At 41.5% G+C, this 17,657-nt stretch overlaps 1 protein-coding gene across 4 annotated transcripts in view; it reads right to left on the bottom strand.

Moving 5' to 3' along the window:
- Positions 1-17,657, bottom strand: part of LOC132898581 (PH and SEC7 domain-containing protein 1-like) — a 164,690-nt gene that overhangs the window by 129,537 nt on the left and 17,496 nt on the right. For 3 of the 4 annotated variants that reach the window (XM_060940291.1, XM_060940292.1, XM_060940293.1), the window contains exon 2: positions 4,739-6,888. The exons of the other annotated variant lie outside the window; for it this stretch is intronic. In XM_060940291.1, the coding sequence (XP_060796274.1) occupies positions 4,739-6,661 (1,923 nt within the window). In that variant the 5' untranslated portion in view covers positions 6,662-6,888. The remainder of the gene's footprint in view (positions 1-4,738; positions 6,889-17,657) is intronic. 4 annotated transcript variants of the gene reach the window in all.

Below are 17,657 nucleotides of genomic sequence, written 5' to 3' on the forward strand. Positions count from 1 at the left end.
TTGGAGCCAATTCTAAACAACTGCAAATTCCAAGATCAGTTCAAACAATTGTATGCAAGTTATTGTGAGGGGTAGCCAAACCATTTTGCTTCAAGAAAACCCAAACTGTCACCCTCAACTGAAAGGAAATTGGTTCAGATGTTCAGGAACAACCTGGGCTCTGGTGGATCACTGTCTACAGTTCAGATCACCATGGACTAAGAGGCTGTTATCCAAGAAATAACCCCCTGCTCCAGAATTGACACCTTCAAGCTCAACTAAAGTTTGAAGCTGACCAAAGAAAAAGCCTTCTGGAGGATAGCTGTGTGGTCAGATGAGAAAGATTGAGTTGTTTGGCCACAATGACCACCATGTACAGAGGGACACTGTACCAGCTGGTGGTGGTGGTGGTAGGATCATCATGCTCTGGGGCTGTTTTACTGCCAGTGGAACTGGTTCATTGCACAAAAGTGGATGGAATAATGAAGGAGGACTACCTCAGAATTCTTCAGCATAAACCATCAGAAACTTGAACATGACTTGGGAGTTACAACAGGACAATGAACCCAAACATGCATCAGAGCTGGTTGTGGAGGATGAAGCAGGCTAACATTAAGCTTAAAACAAGTCCTGACTTCAACCCTATTGAAAATATATGGACCGTGCTTATAAGTCGAGTCCATGCAAAGAAGGAAAAAAAAAATTAATTTGAACTCTACCAATTCTACCGGGAAGAGTTGTGAAGTATCCAACCAGAATTCTGCCAGAAGCTTGTTGATGGTAAAGAAGTGCGTTTGGTCAAGATGAATTTTGCGAAGGGACATTTTACCCAAATATTAGGTGGTGTGCTGTATGTATATTTTTGACCCTGCATGTATAATTTTGACCCTGCGTTGATTTCAGAAAACCCAAAGAAAATTAAAACTTGTGCACCAAATTCTAGTGTTTTTTTTTTTTTTTAAATTAAAGCTGTATACTGTACAATCATTCTGCCACAGAAAAAGAACAGTTCAAAGAAATTACTGAAAGCCCAAATATTGCCATGACATTCATATCCAAGATGACATTCATGTCACTGTATGTAAACTTCTGACTGCAACTGTACACATGCATTTATTTAAAAACACAAAGTCCTTCATCATCCCATTGTTCAACCCCTACAAAATTCTATTCACACATTTCTCACCAGCAATAACAAACAGTAGTACATTAACATTAGTAGTAGCAGCAATATACAATGCTTTTGTATAGCGCAAACACCATTTGTGCTTTCATTAAAGTATTATCGATCAGTTGTGTGGGTGTCCAAGACCTTTACGGTACACTACAGATTTAATAAACATTAGTACAAACATACAGGTGATTACAGAAAATAGCGTGCGCCGACTGGTTGAGAAATTCAGACTGTTTCTCGATAATCACCTTGAGCGACTCGGCAAAATGGCGGCCAATCGCTTTGTTGCCGTAAGTGAGGAAGAATTACAAATGAAAGAAAATGCGGTTTCTAAAAAGCACAAAAGATGCAACAAGGTTTGCTCTAAAACTATTTAAAAGGTAAGGTGGGATTGTGGTTTATTTTATCAATTTCAAAACAAAAGTATTTTATATGACTTGGTGCAGATAAGTGACAAGTCTGCATCACCCTGTTATTACATTTGCATGCTGCTTTTGAAGTTTGAAATAAATTATTTCTTTTTAAAATAAAATCACCTGTGTATTTATACTAAAAACAGTTATCTGCCTCAGGCTCAATGACCATCAGTGAATAATAACCTTGACTTTGTCTACATTATGATTCACTCATGTTCACTTTGCCTTCAGCAAATAGTTATTAATTAATAAATGTAGAACTAAGGTTGGACAAATACTTTTTATAAAGAGGCAAATGCAGAAATGGTAACTAATTTGACATGAAATTACAACTGGGTTCAATAAACAACAGTAGAAGTCTTAGGCACCCTTTTTTTTTTTTTTTTTTTTTTTTTTTTTTTTAAATAGTACAAACTTTGTTATAGATTTTTATTTTATGACAAACATGCATCAAGTCAGTCCAAAAACATTTTACAACCTCAATTCCAAAAAAAGTTGGGACTTTGGAAGTATGTAAAACAAATAAATAAAACCAGAAATGTGATGATTTGAATATCATGGAAACCCTATTTTTCACTGAAAATAGTACAAGGACATCATACCAAATGTTTTTTAAAAATATAATGCTCATTTTGAATTTAGTGTCCGCAACATGTTTCAGAAAAGTTGGGACAGGGGAAACAAAAAACTGAAAAAAAAAAAAAAAGTTGTGTAATGTTTAAAAAGAAAAAGTAACTAATTAGGTTTATTTGCAACAGTCAGCAACATGATTGGGTATAAAAAGAGCATCCCAGAGAGGCGGAGTCTCTCAGAAGTAAAGATGGGGTGGGGTTCAGCATTCTATGAAAGACTGTGTGGGCAAACAGTGCAACAATTTAAGAATAACGTTCCTCAATATAAAATTGCAAAGAATTTGGGGATCGCATCATCTGTGGTCCATAATATTGAAAGATTCAGAGACTCTGGAGAAATCTCTGTAGGCAAGAGACAAGGCTGAAAACTGACGCTGGATGCCTGTGATCTTCAGGCCCTCAGGAGACACTGCATTAAAAGCAGACACGTGTGTGTAGTGGAAATCACTGTATGGGCTCAGGAACACTTCAGAAAACCATCGTCTGTGAAAACACTTCATTACTGCATCCACAAATGCAAGTTAAAACCAGATATAAACAATATCCAGAAACACGTCGCCTTCTGTCAGAAGTAAAAACAAGCCCTGTGTCCAAAATCACTCACTATATAGTGAGTTCGCCATTTTGTAGTGCTGTCCGAATGTATAGTGAGAATTATTACACCCTATATAGGTGCACTCATAGTATCCCACAATGCATCGTGAAAAGTAATGTACAACCGATAGGCACTAACCAAGCAATATATCCCATCATGCATTGCGTTCGCGCTGAAAGGTAAAAGTGTGTTGGGGTGAATGGATGGAGGAAGAAACACGTTATAAACAGACATTCAAGTACAATTAAAAATAATCTAAAATGGAAGAAGACAGATAAAATACAAGAATTAGTGTCTGAGAAAAAGCGTCCCCCCCCATTTTACCAATGAGCTCACTATACAGAATTCCCTAGATAGTGAGTAGGGAATAGTGAATGAGTGAGTGATTTGGGACACAGCCAAGGAGAGCTTCACCACTCTGTGAAAGACTGTTTGGGCAAATACTGCACCATTTTTTTTTTTTGGGGATCCAAACTTTTTTTTTTTGGAATTGGGGTTGTAGATTCCCAAACATTAGTTTTCCAGCACAAAATTAAATATATTACAGAAAAAAAAAAAAAAAGTTTGTATACCAGTAAAGAAAAGCAGCAGCATATTATGTGAGAGAACTTTTCAGACTTTAAATAAATAAAAACAAACAAAACCCCACAAATCACAACCCGCACAATGAAGGCTGCTGGGTTTTGCTCAATATGGAACATTACTGCACTTCCTCTCTGGACTGCTATTTGCACATTTCATGTCAGTTTCATTCTGTCAACTCTTATTACACAATCCTGCACACACTGTACAGCTTGGTTATTTAAATAACCCAGTGCACATTCCCTTCTTCTTGCACATTTCACGTCATGACTCTTCATCTTCATCCTGTGATCCATTATTGCACATTCCGGTACATACTGTACAGTTGGGACTTTAAATAATCCATGCACCTACTCTTTGTCCATTTTTGCAATTGTGTGTAAAATTTATATACATGTACACACTACTTGTCTTTTATGAAATTATTTCATCTTAACTGTTCAAGCACCAACCACCAAAGCAAATTCCTTGTATGCGAGAACATACTTGAAAATAAACTCGATTCTGATTTTGCTGCAAAACTACGGTAAGACGCAAGCATGACAAAGTGTACAGAACTGCTCAGTAAACCTTACCAGCTAATTTTCTTATAAACCTACAAACTGTACCAGAGATTAGCATTTTTAAGCAAAGGGTCATCACACCAAATAAATATCGACTTGGTTTCATTTATTACAGTTTACTGCGCTAGTAGGTTTTTTTTAACCGTAGAAACATTTCGTTTAATTATTGTCCAAGGCGTCTTTCTCTATCGCGTTTCTTTGGAAGTGGCATCAGTTCAGGAGTTAGCCTGTGAGGCGACTGAACCTCACCCTCTCTGATCTACTTCAGATATGTGGGAAAATGTTATGAAAATTCAAATGATGTTAAACCGAAAAATATGTTCAAATGGCACAACACTTGGGGGGGAATCCAGCACTCTACAAGTTTCTTTGGTTTCTATGTAGAATCCTACAACAGAGGGTTTTCTCTGTACCCTTTAGGAATTTAGAACCTATTACCATCTAAAGAGCTCTCAAAGAATGGTTTTCTTCCCTGAATGGTGCAAGTCAGATTGATATACTGCCGTGCAAAGGCAAACTGCACTATCTGCATATTGTGTTGGTGGTAAAAGCCAGTCCTTCGTGGCGAACGGTGAACCAGTGTGCAACGGAACGATGGATAAACCCACTCAATCACCACTGCTAATACGATCAGCACTAATTCTCATGATACTACTGCTACTGAATAACCAGGTAAAGTCCCGGGACACAAAACATTGACAGTCTAAGACCGTCTTTTGCCACAGACACAATATGCAGATCCTGCAGTTTTCCTTTGCACAGCAGCATACAGTGTAATCATCATAGCTTTGTCTCACCTGTATAACCGAGCTGGCATGTTCCGTCTGGTTACTGTTACTGCTTGATTCAGGTGAAAGACACTCACGATCTCCCAAACTCCCTGTGACTCCACTAGAGCTTGGAGAAGAAGTTGGCACACCGTTCTGCTCCACCTCTGCCTTCTCTTCATCCAGCACAACAGGGCCAAGTAGCAAAGCCTGTCTGCGTCTCCATTCCGCTTGCTTCTGTTCCTGCGTCAACACGACAGTCTCCTGTCCTGTCGGCAGATCTGTGCTCACTGTTAAACCTTGGTCCTCGACTGCTCCCATCTCATTCTCTCCCGATCTCTGAACTGGGTTAAGCATCTCCATTTCACTCAGATTGTGCTCCTGCCACCTCTGCATGAAGGTCCAGCTGATTGGTGCTTCCTCAATATGCTGCCCAATAAGAAGCCTCCTGGAGATCTCCACGCTATCAGATGCAGGTTCATCCCTGGGCTCACTGTACGCGTGTGTGTTCAAATCCCAGGAATCATGATGGTACCAGACTTCACCGGTATACTGTGGAAGTCTCCTCCTGTGCAATGTGGGACTGTCTGTGCTTGACAAGTCACCCCAAAGGACACGAGGGTCTCGTAAGGGTGAGTCCTTATCCCCTTTCGACAACCATGGACGTATTGCGTGAGAAGGGAGAGCTGGGGAGTCCGATGCCTGTCCTAAAGGGATTGGGCTGCAGAAGTAATGGGTTTGCTCACCTCTTTCAGGGCTATGATTGGCTAAAAACTCTGTTGCCTGTGAGCAAGGAATAGCCCCGTTTGTTACAGGGAGATCAGAATGCATTCCGTGTAAGGGGATGTTCATTTTCATAGGTGGGCTCCGATGTTGGGAAGGGCAGTTTTGAGATTGTTTGGGGCTGCTTAGCTCACTCTGGACTCCAAAAGCATTGGGAGCAGGGGACTTTCGGAGATCATCAAAAATAACAGAGATTTTAGTGGCTTCCTCTGCAAGCCTACGTGCTACTTCTGGACTGTTCAGTGCTGAAGAAGTATTGCTGCCGCTGAGCTGGTTTAGACCTTCAGAATGTGCATTAGTGATCAACAAATTGCCCTTCTGACCTGAGAGAGGACTGCCATCCACTCCACTGGATGTGCCTTCATGCATTAGCTGGTGTAGGTTTGGGTCTTGCTGGACCCTGGGACTGGAGTTTTGCTCTAAGGGGAGGTTAGTGTGTCCTGTGTGGGATGGCAAACCGTGCGAGGCTGGGATACTTGATGGGCCATATGGAGCACTTGGCCTGTCTGCATCGTAGTTGTGTGAATACACGTCATGACCAGGAGATCCTACCCATGACTGACATTGCACTTGCTGGTTGTGTTTCTGCCCTGGACTCCAGTCTGACCCATGGGTAAATTTAGACCTTTGTTGAGGTGACCCAAAGTCCACTAGAGCCCTTTGGGTGGCTGCACGACCCACTGTGCCTTCACAGTCCACAGTGACTCGGTTGAGCGCGGGTGAGCCCGCCTGCTGGTGAAAAGGACTATTATTGCTGCAGGAGCCTGAGGGGACAGACAAGGCCGGATCATTCTTGTGTGGCTGAGTGGCCTCACTTTGCATCCTCAAGAAGTTGTGTGGACTCTCCAATTGCATGACATTCGCCTTCTCAATGTAGCTAAAGGTAACTACAGATGTTTGACCAAGCTCTAATGGCCGAGTGGAACCATGAGTTTGCTGGGAGCCACGAGAAGGAGTTCCTGGGCCAGAAACCGGCACCGAAGCTGAGGAATAAGATGAGCGGTGCTGTTTCACATGATTACTAGCCATGTTATGACTCAGAGCAGTGTTCATAGACTGGTTCAGCTGCTCTGGAGGAAGATTGTGGGTAGGTGTGGATCGTTGATGGTGATGTGTAGGCTGGGGATGGAGGGCTTTGGATGGAGGAGTGGATGTGAAGCACTTCTGCATGGCTCAGGTTACAGAGCTCTTGGGACAGTTTGGTCAAAGTCTCAACAGATCAATCTTGGTCATTTCAGGTGCCATCTTGCAGTGAGGCAGACTACATTTACAGTTACTTCAAGGCATGTTAGACATATGGAGCATCAGATTCTTTCTTCCCCTTCATTTTAATACAATTCGGAGCGTGTCGTTTTAAATCAAATCCATATTCTACTTAGACTGAATCCATCCATATCCTGAAAGAGAAACAGTGAATAAGAGAGAATTTTTGAGAGAGTGTAATATTTTAGTGACATGGACATGAAATATTCCTGATGCATGCATAATAAATACACTTAATAAAAAAAAGTACATTAAAAAAATGAACACCCCACAATGCGTCTCTCTCTCTCTCTCTCTCTCTCTCTCTCTCTCATGCTTCAAATATCCATATCTGGATATAAACATGAAGTGGGTGTGGCATAAATCAGAAGTTTTTTTTCTCATCTCATTATCTCTAGCCGCTTTATCCTGTTCTACAGGGTCGCAGGCAAGCTGGAGCCTATCCCAGCTGACTACGGGCGAAAGGCGGGGTACACCCTGGACAAGTCGCCAGGTCATCACAGGGCTGATACATAGACACAGACAACCATTCACACTCACACCTACGGTCAATTTAGAGTCACCAGTTAACCTAACCTGCATGTCTTTGGACTGTGGGGGAAACCGGAGCACCCGGAGGAAACCCACGCGGACACGGGGAGAACATGCAAACTCCTCACAGAAAGGCCCTCGCCGGCCACGGGGCTCGAACCCGGACCTTCTTGCTGTGAGGCGACAGCGCTAACCACTACACCACCGTGCCGCCCCAGAAGTTTTTTTTTTTTGTTAATTTAAATGATTATTTTTTGCTTGTTTTTGATGAACTATCCAGATCAAGGGTTCTCCAGAAATTCTTTAGTAGCTGGCTTTAAAAAAAAAAAATTGAGTTATAGTTACATAACAGTAAGTGGTTCTGGAATTTGCAGTGGCGAAGGTGTGCTAATGCCAGGGGGGTCTGGGGTAGAGGTCTGCGCGGGACAGAATTTTCAGTCCCGCTCCCGCATTGTGCAGTCCCGCTCCCGCAAAGAATTATGATTTTCAGTCCCGCTCCCGCCCGCCATATTTTGTCCCGCTCCCGCCCGCAAATCCCGCATGATGCAGACGTTCGTGTTATTTCTCACGAAAGTTCTTGTCATTGTCTCGGGGAATTAAACATGCTGAGCTTAGCTGAGCTCTCCACTGACCGATCCTTCACCTAGCGCACGTAGCAAGGGTGCGCGTTGCCAGGCACCTCTTTTTAAAGCAGCACTTACTTCTGAAGCAGTGTGAGCTTCACTAGAGGAGCTCTGCTCTTCTGCCATGATCGGAGATCTCAAACACGGAAGAGCGGAAAGGAATCGGAAACGTACGCGAGATTAGACCACATCCGCAAATTTAGGCATCTTAAAATGTTTTTATTAATGCCAAATAAAATATCCAGCACAAATTATATATGATAGGCATAAATTAATAATTTATAAATTTTATTTTAAACATGTTTTTAGTTAGCAGGACTGCAGCTTATCACCTCTCCCGCCCGCTCCCGCATTGTGCACTCCCCCTCCCTCCCACGCCCGCAATGAGCTTTCAAAATTTGTCCCGCGCCGCACTGCTTTGCACCGGGTCCCACGGGACTCCCGCGGGAGTGCAGGGCTCTAGTCTGGGGGCACGCTCCCCCAGAAAATTTTGAAGTTTACATGCCTTTTGGTGCATTCTCAGCTTATAAACTACTAAAAATTTCCCTGTAAAATGCTTGCAAAATACGTATGAAACTTCCCTCCAGATGTTTGTGTGTTTGACTTTCTCAGTTACCCTCTGTAGTAAGCTGTCTGGCTCTGTAACATGACTACATACGCTACGGCTTGGTCACGTGGTCCGGCTCAGCCAATCAAAGCACGAGAATTGATCAACAAATATGGCGTCGCTTCCGGTCATGCTAGACCTGAATCAAAGACAATTTCATGGTGGAATAATTGGATTTGCAGCAAATTATGGGCAGCGGAGACTATATTTATTTAAAAAACAAAACAAAAAAAACCCCTGACCCCAATCACTTGAACACTGAAAAGCAAGTTATTTTCTTTATTTATTTCTTTTTTAAATTTCAAGTAGCTGGCGCAGACCATCGGTGTAGGCGGAGAAAACCGCCGGTTACCGGTGCTTGTGGACAGCTCTGATGCAGTAATGAAAGAGAGGACGTTGTCTACTTGCATTGAGGTCAACATTAGTGGCTTAAGTCTACTGTGTGACTGACACTGCAAAATCTTTCAAAGTACATGAGGTGGTCTGGAACATACTAATTTCAGGAATGTGGACAAAACACAACTAATCCTCACCACATACTCAGAGGGCAATAATACAGTACAAAATAACGGTTCAAGTTAACTTGAGGTTCTGTCCACCACACAAATATAAAAATGTACCACTTGAGGTTGATGCAACTGCAGTTTTTTCATGCCTGCACAACGACGCAAGTTCTTGAATCTTGAACAAGAGTAACAACTGATCAGTATGCGCGACGGATCCATTGTGAGAACCACGGCTCAAGACAGCTCAGCCTATGCACACGGCCCAGCTCAGCACCCTGTATGAAAGGCCTCGCATTTAAAATCACTAAGCATAGCTTTTAGATCTGTTTATGCGTCTCTGTTGATATAATGCGAAGTAGGACAGACTTACAAATCTGATTTAACAGGCAGAATCCATGTAAGCAGATCCCTCATTTCACATTCTGATACACTCAGGCTGAGAACACTGTCTGAGCTGCTTTCTAGACACCTGGTATATTGGTGCTTCCTGCATCTCTCAGCACTTCGCGGCCTTTACAGCACTGCTGCTCAGTGGTACTGCGGACATGGTGATGGTGGGTGGCTTGGCTGCAGTGGCCATGGACTAGGATGAGCAAAATCATTCCAATCTGAGCACAGCTATAGCTTTTAGAAGACTCCAGTTAGCTGTATTTCTTTGCATTTTTTAATTTTCACAATACAAAAAGTTATCGAGCAGAGAAGAGATGAGATTTTCCCCCCTTTGTTGCTTAGATCCTTGTTCCAGCCAACATAAAGTCAAGTGTCATGATCACAGGATGGCATTTAAGGCACACACTCTCACACACGCACACACACAGCAGGGAGTTCACCTGGCCTTAAATAATTCAGTCAGTGGACAACAGTGTACGACACTAAAATTTCCGATGGCAATGAGGTGATAAAATATGAAGACAGTAAATCAAATATCAACCACGTTAAAAGTAGTGCGTCTATTATTTTTGACACTAAACAAGGATTTAAAATGTCTGATGACAGCTAGGTATCTGGAATTTATTATTAAAAGCACAGTTACTGGGGGCTTCGTGGCTCAGGTGGATAAGGCGTCATACCATAAATCCGTAGCCTAGTAAACTAGACCCACCCGCCTAGCGGCCAAAAATATTTTTTGCCTGCGAGTGGGTCTAGCCTCGCACCAGATCAACAAAACACCCCGGGCATCAAATCGTGCCCGCCAATCACAACGCAAGGTTTTTGTTTGGATTCTTTGGGCAGACTTTTGCAGGAGTGACGACAAAGCTGCGCGATGCTGGAGAAAGCGCAACAGGAAAGATGGCTACGGCTAGTGAACAGCGCACGTTTGACTCCGCTTTGGAATCAGTTTTAGAAGAATTAGACTTGGAGTTTTCGTTGAAACATGAGCAGGAAGAGGATCTCCGCTCATTCCTTTTCAAGAAGGACGTTTTCGCTGTTTTGCCGACCGGCTATGGCAAAAGTCTGATCTACCAGCTGGCTCCGCTCGTAGCCAAAAGGATGGGGCTAGTTTGTGCAGTACGAAGAATTAATAAACAGCTTTGAAACATTACTTTTTGATTGTTTCTTATTTTCCCGTTATTTTAAATTTAAGGGAAATTATTTCACCAAACACCACTAAATAAAAACTCTCAAAAACAGTTTAAGCAAACCCTTGAAAAACACTTGGAAAAAATAAGAGTGTATGTTAAGTACAGTATGTGGTACAGACTCCAAACTTGTGGTCATCATCTCCAAACTTCTTAATATCTAGAACCTGTTTATTAATTAATACGCATTTTGAAAAATTATTTATTCCAAGGCCTCCCCCACTGCTTTCTGTTGCTCTAACTACGTCACAGTCACTGTTGCGCTGATTGGTCAGAGCGTTGGCCTATACGCACAGAGACAGTTTGAAAGACAGCGGGTTGTTCCTCCCCCACCCTTCGGAAATGTCTACGAGCGAGGCCAGACTAAATATTCACATTTAGTCTGGTTTGCCAGGCTAATAAATCCGGGGACCCGGGTTCGATTCCGGCCCGAGGTCATTTCCCGATCCCTCCCTGTCTCTCTCTCCCGCTCATTTCCTGTCTCTACATGGTCCTATCCAATAAAGGTGCAAAAAGCCCAAAAAAATATATTTAAAAAAAAAAAAAAAAAAAGCAGTTACTTTCCAAACTACTTTAAGTTTTAAGCTCATAATAATGAAAAGGGTGTACACACACACACCTGAATTAAAGGTCACAGAGGGAAGAGGTAGCCTATACAGCCAGTTGGTGTTTCTGTAACATCTCATATCAGCAACTTCCAGCTGTCCGTGTTTACTGGGGAGTTGTGGCTAATGAAGCTAGCATCACATTAAATTTCTAAAATTAGCCCTCTGGCCATCAAATGGAGCCAGAAGAGTTGGCTAATATTAGGTTGCTGCTTTCGCATTTGCAATGAGTCCCTAGCTGACTGGAGAGGCCGACTTTCAGCAGAAAGAGGAGGAAATCCTTTAACTCTTAAAAGAGAACACATCAAGCAGATTCATACAAGTGACCTTTCAAGATACGCCATTAAGATAGCTTGCTCTGAAGCCACCCGCTCAATCAATCAATGCAAAAAAAAAAAAAAAAAAAAGGGGAACAGCGAACAAATACAGCCACTACGAAGAAGGAAAGATCAAATCACGCATACAGCCATCATGAGATAAGGAGTCGAGACCACAGCAATTCAGTAATCAGTGCTGAAATGTATTACATCCTAAAGAGGTGGTAAAACCTCATCCCATCCATAAAGAATTGCACACTGCTCATAAAAACTGATTACTCGGCTGCTTAAATCATCACAAGGTAGAGCTTCGGCGATGGTTATATTGTCAGTTTGTTATAAGGGATATTCATATTAAAGTAGAGGTGGGCAGTATGGTCAAAACAAAACAGTTTTATTATTCAGTGGCATGCAAAAGTTTGGGCACCCTTGCTGAAAATGTCTGTTACTGTGAATAGTTAAGTGAGCAGAAGATGAACTGATCACCGAAAGGCGTAAAGGTAAAAGACGAGACATTTCTTTTCAGCGTTTTATGCAGGATTTGTGTATTATTTTTGTTTTGTACAATTGGAGAGTGAAAAAAGGAACACCATGCAAAAGTTTGGGCACCCCATTACATTTGAATTCTCAGGTAACTTTTACCAAGGTTCCAGACCTTAATTAGCTTATTGAGCTGTGGCTTGTTCAAATTCTTCGTTAGGAAGGGTCAGATGATGCAGATTTCAAAGCTGTATAAATTCTCTGACTCCTCAAACTTGTCCCTAAAATCAACAGCCATGGGCTCCTCGAAGCAACTCCCTCGCATTCTGAATAATAAAATAATTGATGCTCACAAAACAGGAGAAGGCTACAAGAACGTGGCAAAGTGTTTTCAGGTAGCTGTTTCCTCAGATCGTAATGGAATTAAGAAATGGCAGTTAACAGAAACAGTGATCAAGGTGAGGTCTGGAAGATGAAGAAAACTTTCTGAAAGAACTGCTTGTTGGATTGCTAGAAAGGCAAATAAAAACCCTGTTTGACTGCAAAAGACCTTCAGAAAGATTGTGCAGACCCTGGAGTGGTGGTGCACTGTTCTACTATGCAGCGACACCTGAACAAATATGACCTTCATGAGAGAGTCATCAGAAGAAAACCTTTCCTGCGTCCTAGCCACAAAATTCAGCGTCTGAAGTTTGCAAATGAGCATCTAAAGGCCCGGTCCCACTGCACTTACGGATGCAAAGAGGATGTAAAACGTAAAAAAAAATCTTTGCCATCCGTTGGAAAACGCTATGCATCCGTTGTGTACTCATTGCATACGTGCTTCATACGCTCTATCCATCGAGCATGTCCACTGTGATTTCATCCGCGCAAAAAGTTTTGAGCTGCACAAAACTTTTAGAATGGATGAACTTTCCGCCGTGTACGATGTAAATCCGCGACATATACGAGCAACAAACGTTCTATGTCTGTTATCATCCATTAAACGTCTGCTGTATCCTCTCTGCATCCTCGCAACTCACATCCGCTGCAGCTGAAAACGGAAAGAGGGAGGAAAGATAAGGTACATGAAACGTCTATTCATCGTTAGTAGCACGGAAATAGAAAGGATGTAAGCGTATGCATCTCGTATATAAAGTATTCAAAACGGACAAAGCGTTTATATCTGGGATGTATCTCGTATATTTAGGATGTCTGGAGTATGTCTAGAGTATGTAGAAGGACACCTAGCGGACAATCGATATTTTGTATAAAAAGGGGGAGAAAATCATCTAGTAGTAGAGATGTATCGATGTAGCCGCCAGCACGTCTTTCCGCTTTATGCTGACGGCGTGCGTGCTGCATCCCTTTATATCCGCGGAGCAGACGCAATTCATACCCCCCGCATGCGCAGTGAACGGTCTGCATCCGATATACATCTGCGCAACATCCCCTTTGTTCCCGTTAGGCGTACGTGATGCATCCCCTTCATCCGCTATGCATCCGCTCTTTCTGCTATGCGTCCGCTTCTCAGTTATCACCGGTAACCCCTTGGGAGCTGTCATCCACTTCCATCCGCTTTCATCCGCTAGGCTTCCTATGAATATGTGTTTAACATCCCCGCTATATACTACCCACGTCCGTTCTTTTCCGTTCTGTTTTCGCCAATTTTGTCCATTTCTGGAGCGGATGAAAACGGATAGAGCCACCCCCGAAATTTTGCTCATCCGCTGTGTCCTTTTTGCATATGTTTTGTGTCCATCGGCCAGTGGGACCGGGCCTTAAGCAAGCCTGATGCATTTTGGAAACAAGTCCTGTGGACTGATGAAATCAAAATAGAACTTTTTGGCCACAATGTGCAAAGGCATGTTTGGAGAAAAAAGGGTGTCAAATTCCAGGAAAAGAACACCTCTCCGACTCTGAAGCATGGGTGTGGATCGATCATGCTTTGGGGTTGTGTTGCAGCCAGTGGCACAGGGCACATTTCATTGGTCGAGGGAAGCACGGATTCGAATAAATACCAGCAAACTCTGGAAGCAAACATCACACCATCTGTAAAAAAGTTGAAGTTAAAAAGAGGATGGGTCCTACAATAAGACGATGATCCAAAACACACCTCAAAATCTACAATGGAACACCTCAAGAGGCACAAGCTGAAGGTTTTGCCATGGTCCTCACAATCTCAAAAGAGCAGTGCATGCAAGACAGCCCAAGAAACTTGTAGAACTGGAAGCCTTTTGCAAGGATGAATGTGTGAAAATCCCCCAGGTAAGAACTGAAAGATGATTAGCTGGCTACAAAAAGTGTTTACAAGCTGTGATACTTGCCAAAGGGGGTGTTACTAAGTACTGACCATGTCAGGTGCCCAAACTATTGCTTCAGGTCCTTTTCATTTTTTGGTATTTTACGCCTGTAAATGATGGAAATAAAAATGTAATCTTGCAGAAAATATTAAAGAAATGTCTCGTCTTTACCTTTATGCCTTTTGGTGATCAGTTCATCTTCTGCTCACTTAACTATTCACAGTAACAGATATTTTCAGCAAGGGTGCCCAAACTTTTGCATGCCACTGTATATAAAATTAGATGGACACGTACCACTCATTCTTCACACGAGCTACATCCGGGACATGAAGAACCAAAACCATGACAAAGCTCGATATGAATTGTTTTGATAAATTTGGGTACTTTTTGTTTGTGTGTCTATATAATAAAACAAACATCACACATCGGCTTGAAGATATGAAATTTCTTATGTTGAAAAACTCATTTTTCATACGAAATGCATCACGGATCTGAGTGACATATTTAAATAATATTGGCTGGTGTTGAGTGGTATATTAGATATATTCCATTCAGCTACTCATCTGATATACCACGAAAAAAAGCCAGCCAATATTACTATCATCATACATACACATTCCTTTTGGGTGTTCAACAAGTCTTTCAAAATCTTCCGTATTTAACAAACCAAACCTGGCAGCCATGTTTGTTTAAAAATCGTCACAGTCGCTCGCAAGTGCTTGTGTTTTACTTCTCCGATGCCATGTGACGTCATGTTGCCTTGACAACCATGTCATATCGTAAACCGTATTCAACACTCATTCTCCATTAGGTAGAGTGACATAATACACGTAGGATAAGCAATATGCTAACAATATTGCATGCTATCAAACCAAATGAATGAAACCAGCTGGAACGGAATAGAACACACATTTTTATTCCAATGTAAAAGTGTCCTGTATGTATAACAATTCCTGATATTTCACTCTGATGACGTCACTCCCAGTGTTTTCCCGCTGGCTAGACGTGGTCTCTCATTTGGGACATTATGGTCAAAAAAATAAATTTTCTAATTTTACTTTTTTTTTTTTTTGCATTTACCAAACACTCAATGTTTCTTTTGTCATGTTTAATAAGAATAAAGATAGTATCTTGCTTTATCTGGCCTCCACTGTGGAAATTTTTTTTGATTACAATTCAAATGCTTTTGCAAAATTGATTTCCATATAAAATAACTCCATCATGAAGAATTAAAGCCCCTCCTTCACAGATGAGTGAAAATATTGAATAAATTTCCTCTTTTTGATTGCTTAGGTTAAAAATGCCAAGTTATGATGACTGAATTGATTATTCACTTAAATATGAATAATATGATGCATTTTGGGTATTTGATATGGCGAAATAGGACACAATGGAAAAATCAAGAACGCACCGGAAAGATGAGAATAACGGCGGTGGTAAAAGAACAGCGACTGTACCGGCTGAAGGTCGCGCGGGTCTCTGCTGCGGCACACGAGCAACGGGACATCACTACCGCACCGGACGGAGCGCGAGGTGGGGGCGGGGCAAAATGACTGGCCGTAGATTCTATCAAAAGTTCGATCTAAATTGACCATGGTTGCAAAATATTGGCCAAAAATACGCAAACACTACGAAATATGAAAGTAAGATGAAGAAGAAACATTCTATTGCCTTATACTGCAAGACTAAAACAAAATAAAACTGTCAAAACTCACCTTTTCAGCGATAACGTCCGAACAGATCACTCGCGTAACAGAGAGACCGCAAATGGAAGCACGATCAACTTCTAACTGCTGGAGTGGAAAATTCCATTCTACACATGCAAATTGTTAATGTGTGTCCTTCCCCGCACACAAATAACACGCTACGGTAAAAAATAGACCACAACTCATTTTATAGCTCAGAAATTCATACAAGACCAGCTACCATCGTAACATATTCTGTAAGAAACATATTCTATACCTAACTTTCAGCTTTCGTTTTAAAAAACAATCACAGATTTATAACTAAAGGTTTATATGGCGTAGTGATTTTAAGTTACTACTTTTGGTGAGGTCGTGACCTCGACCCTGAGGCTTTCCGTTTAGATCAAAACACACGATCGTATTGGTTTTGGGTTTGCGGAAAATGGAGTTACAACGGTGATCAAATATGTTGCATGATGTTTTATTACGGTTATGATTATTCTGTGCGCGCACCAATCCTTAGGTGGATAAAGTTACAACTTAAAATACAATTAGTGATAACTGTAGACTTTTCAGTGGACTACAACCTTTTTAAGGGAATACGATGTAGTCAACCGTTTATCATGTCCCAGATCAAGCCGCCATTTTTCCACTAATTTGCAGAATTTTTGCCAAATTCTGAATAGAGTATTCACATCAAAGATTTAGTTTTATCTGTATTTCTTTCATCATTTTATTTCAAATTCAAAGCAACATCACCATTCAAAACCATATAGTTTATTGACTGAGGATATTTAGTGGGGTCCCCCACAGTACCCAGTTTCTGAGACAGACCCATACATGTTCCATGATTAAACAATAAAAAAAGTACAAATAGATCCAAGCTTGTAGAGTGATTTCATAGCATCCAGAAATTAACATTAACTACAACTAACATTAACATTAACATTAACTATATATATATATATATATATATATATATATATATATATATATATATATATATATATATATATATATATCATATCTCTCACACACACACGTGTGAGTGGCAAAAGTATGTGAACCTCTCGGATTAGCAATTAATTTGAAGGTGAAATTAGAGTCAGGTGTTTTCAATCAATGGGATGACAATCAGGTGTGAGTGGGCACCCTGTTTTATTTAAAGAACAGGGATCTATCAAAGTCTGATCGTCACAACACACGTTTGTGGAAGTGTATCATGACGTGAACAAAGGAGATTTCTGAGGACCTCAGAAAAAGTGTTGTTGATGCTCATCAGGCTGGAAAAGGTTACAAAACCATCTCTAAAGAGTTTGGACTCCACCAATCCACAGTCAGACAGATGGTGTACAAATGGAGGAAATTCAAGAGCATTGTTACCCTCCCCAGGAGTGGTCGACCAACAAAGAGCACTCCAAGAGCAAGGCGTGTAATAGTCGGCAAGGTCACAAAGGACCCCAGGGTAACTTCTAAGCAACTGAAGGCTTCTCTCACATTGCCTAATGTTAATGTTCATGAGTCCACCATCAGGAGAACACTGAACAACAATGGTGTGCATGGCAGGGTTGCAAGGAGAAAGCCACTGCTCTCCAAAAAGAACATTGCTGCTCATCTGCAGTTTGCTAAAGATCATGTGGACAAGCCAGAAGGCTATTGGAAAAATGTTTTGTGGACGGATGAGACC

Source organism: Neoarius graeffei, chromosome 14 (genome assembly GCF_027579695.1).
Source record: "Neoarius graeffei isolate fNeoGra1 chromosome 14, fNeoGra1.pri, whole genome shotgun sequence".
Lineage (NCBI taxonomy): Eukaryota > Metazoa > Chordata > Actinopteri > Siluriformes > Ariidae > Neoarius > Neoarius graeffei.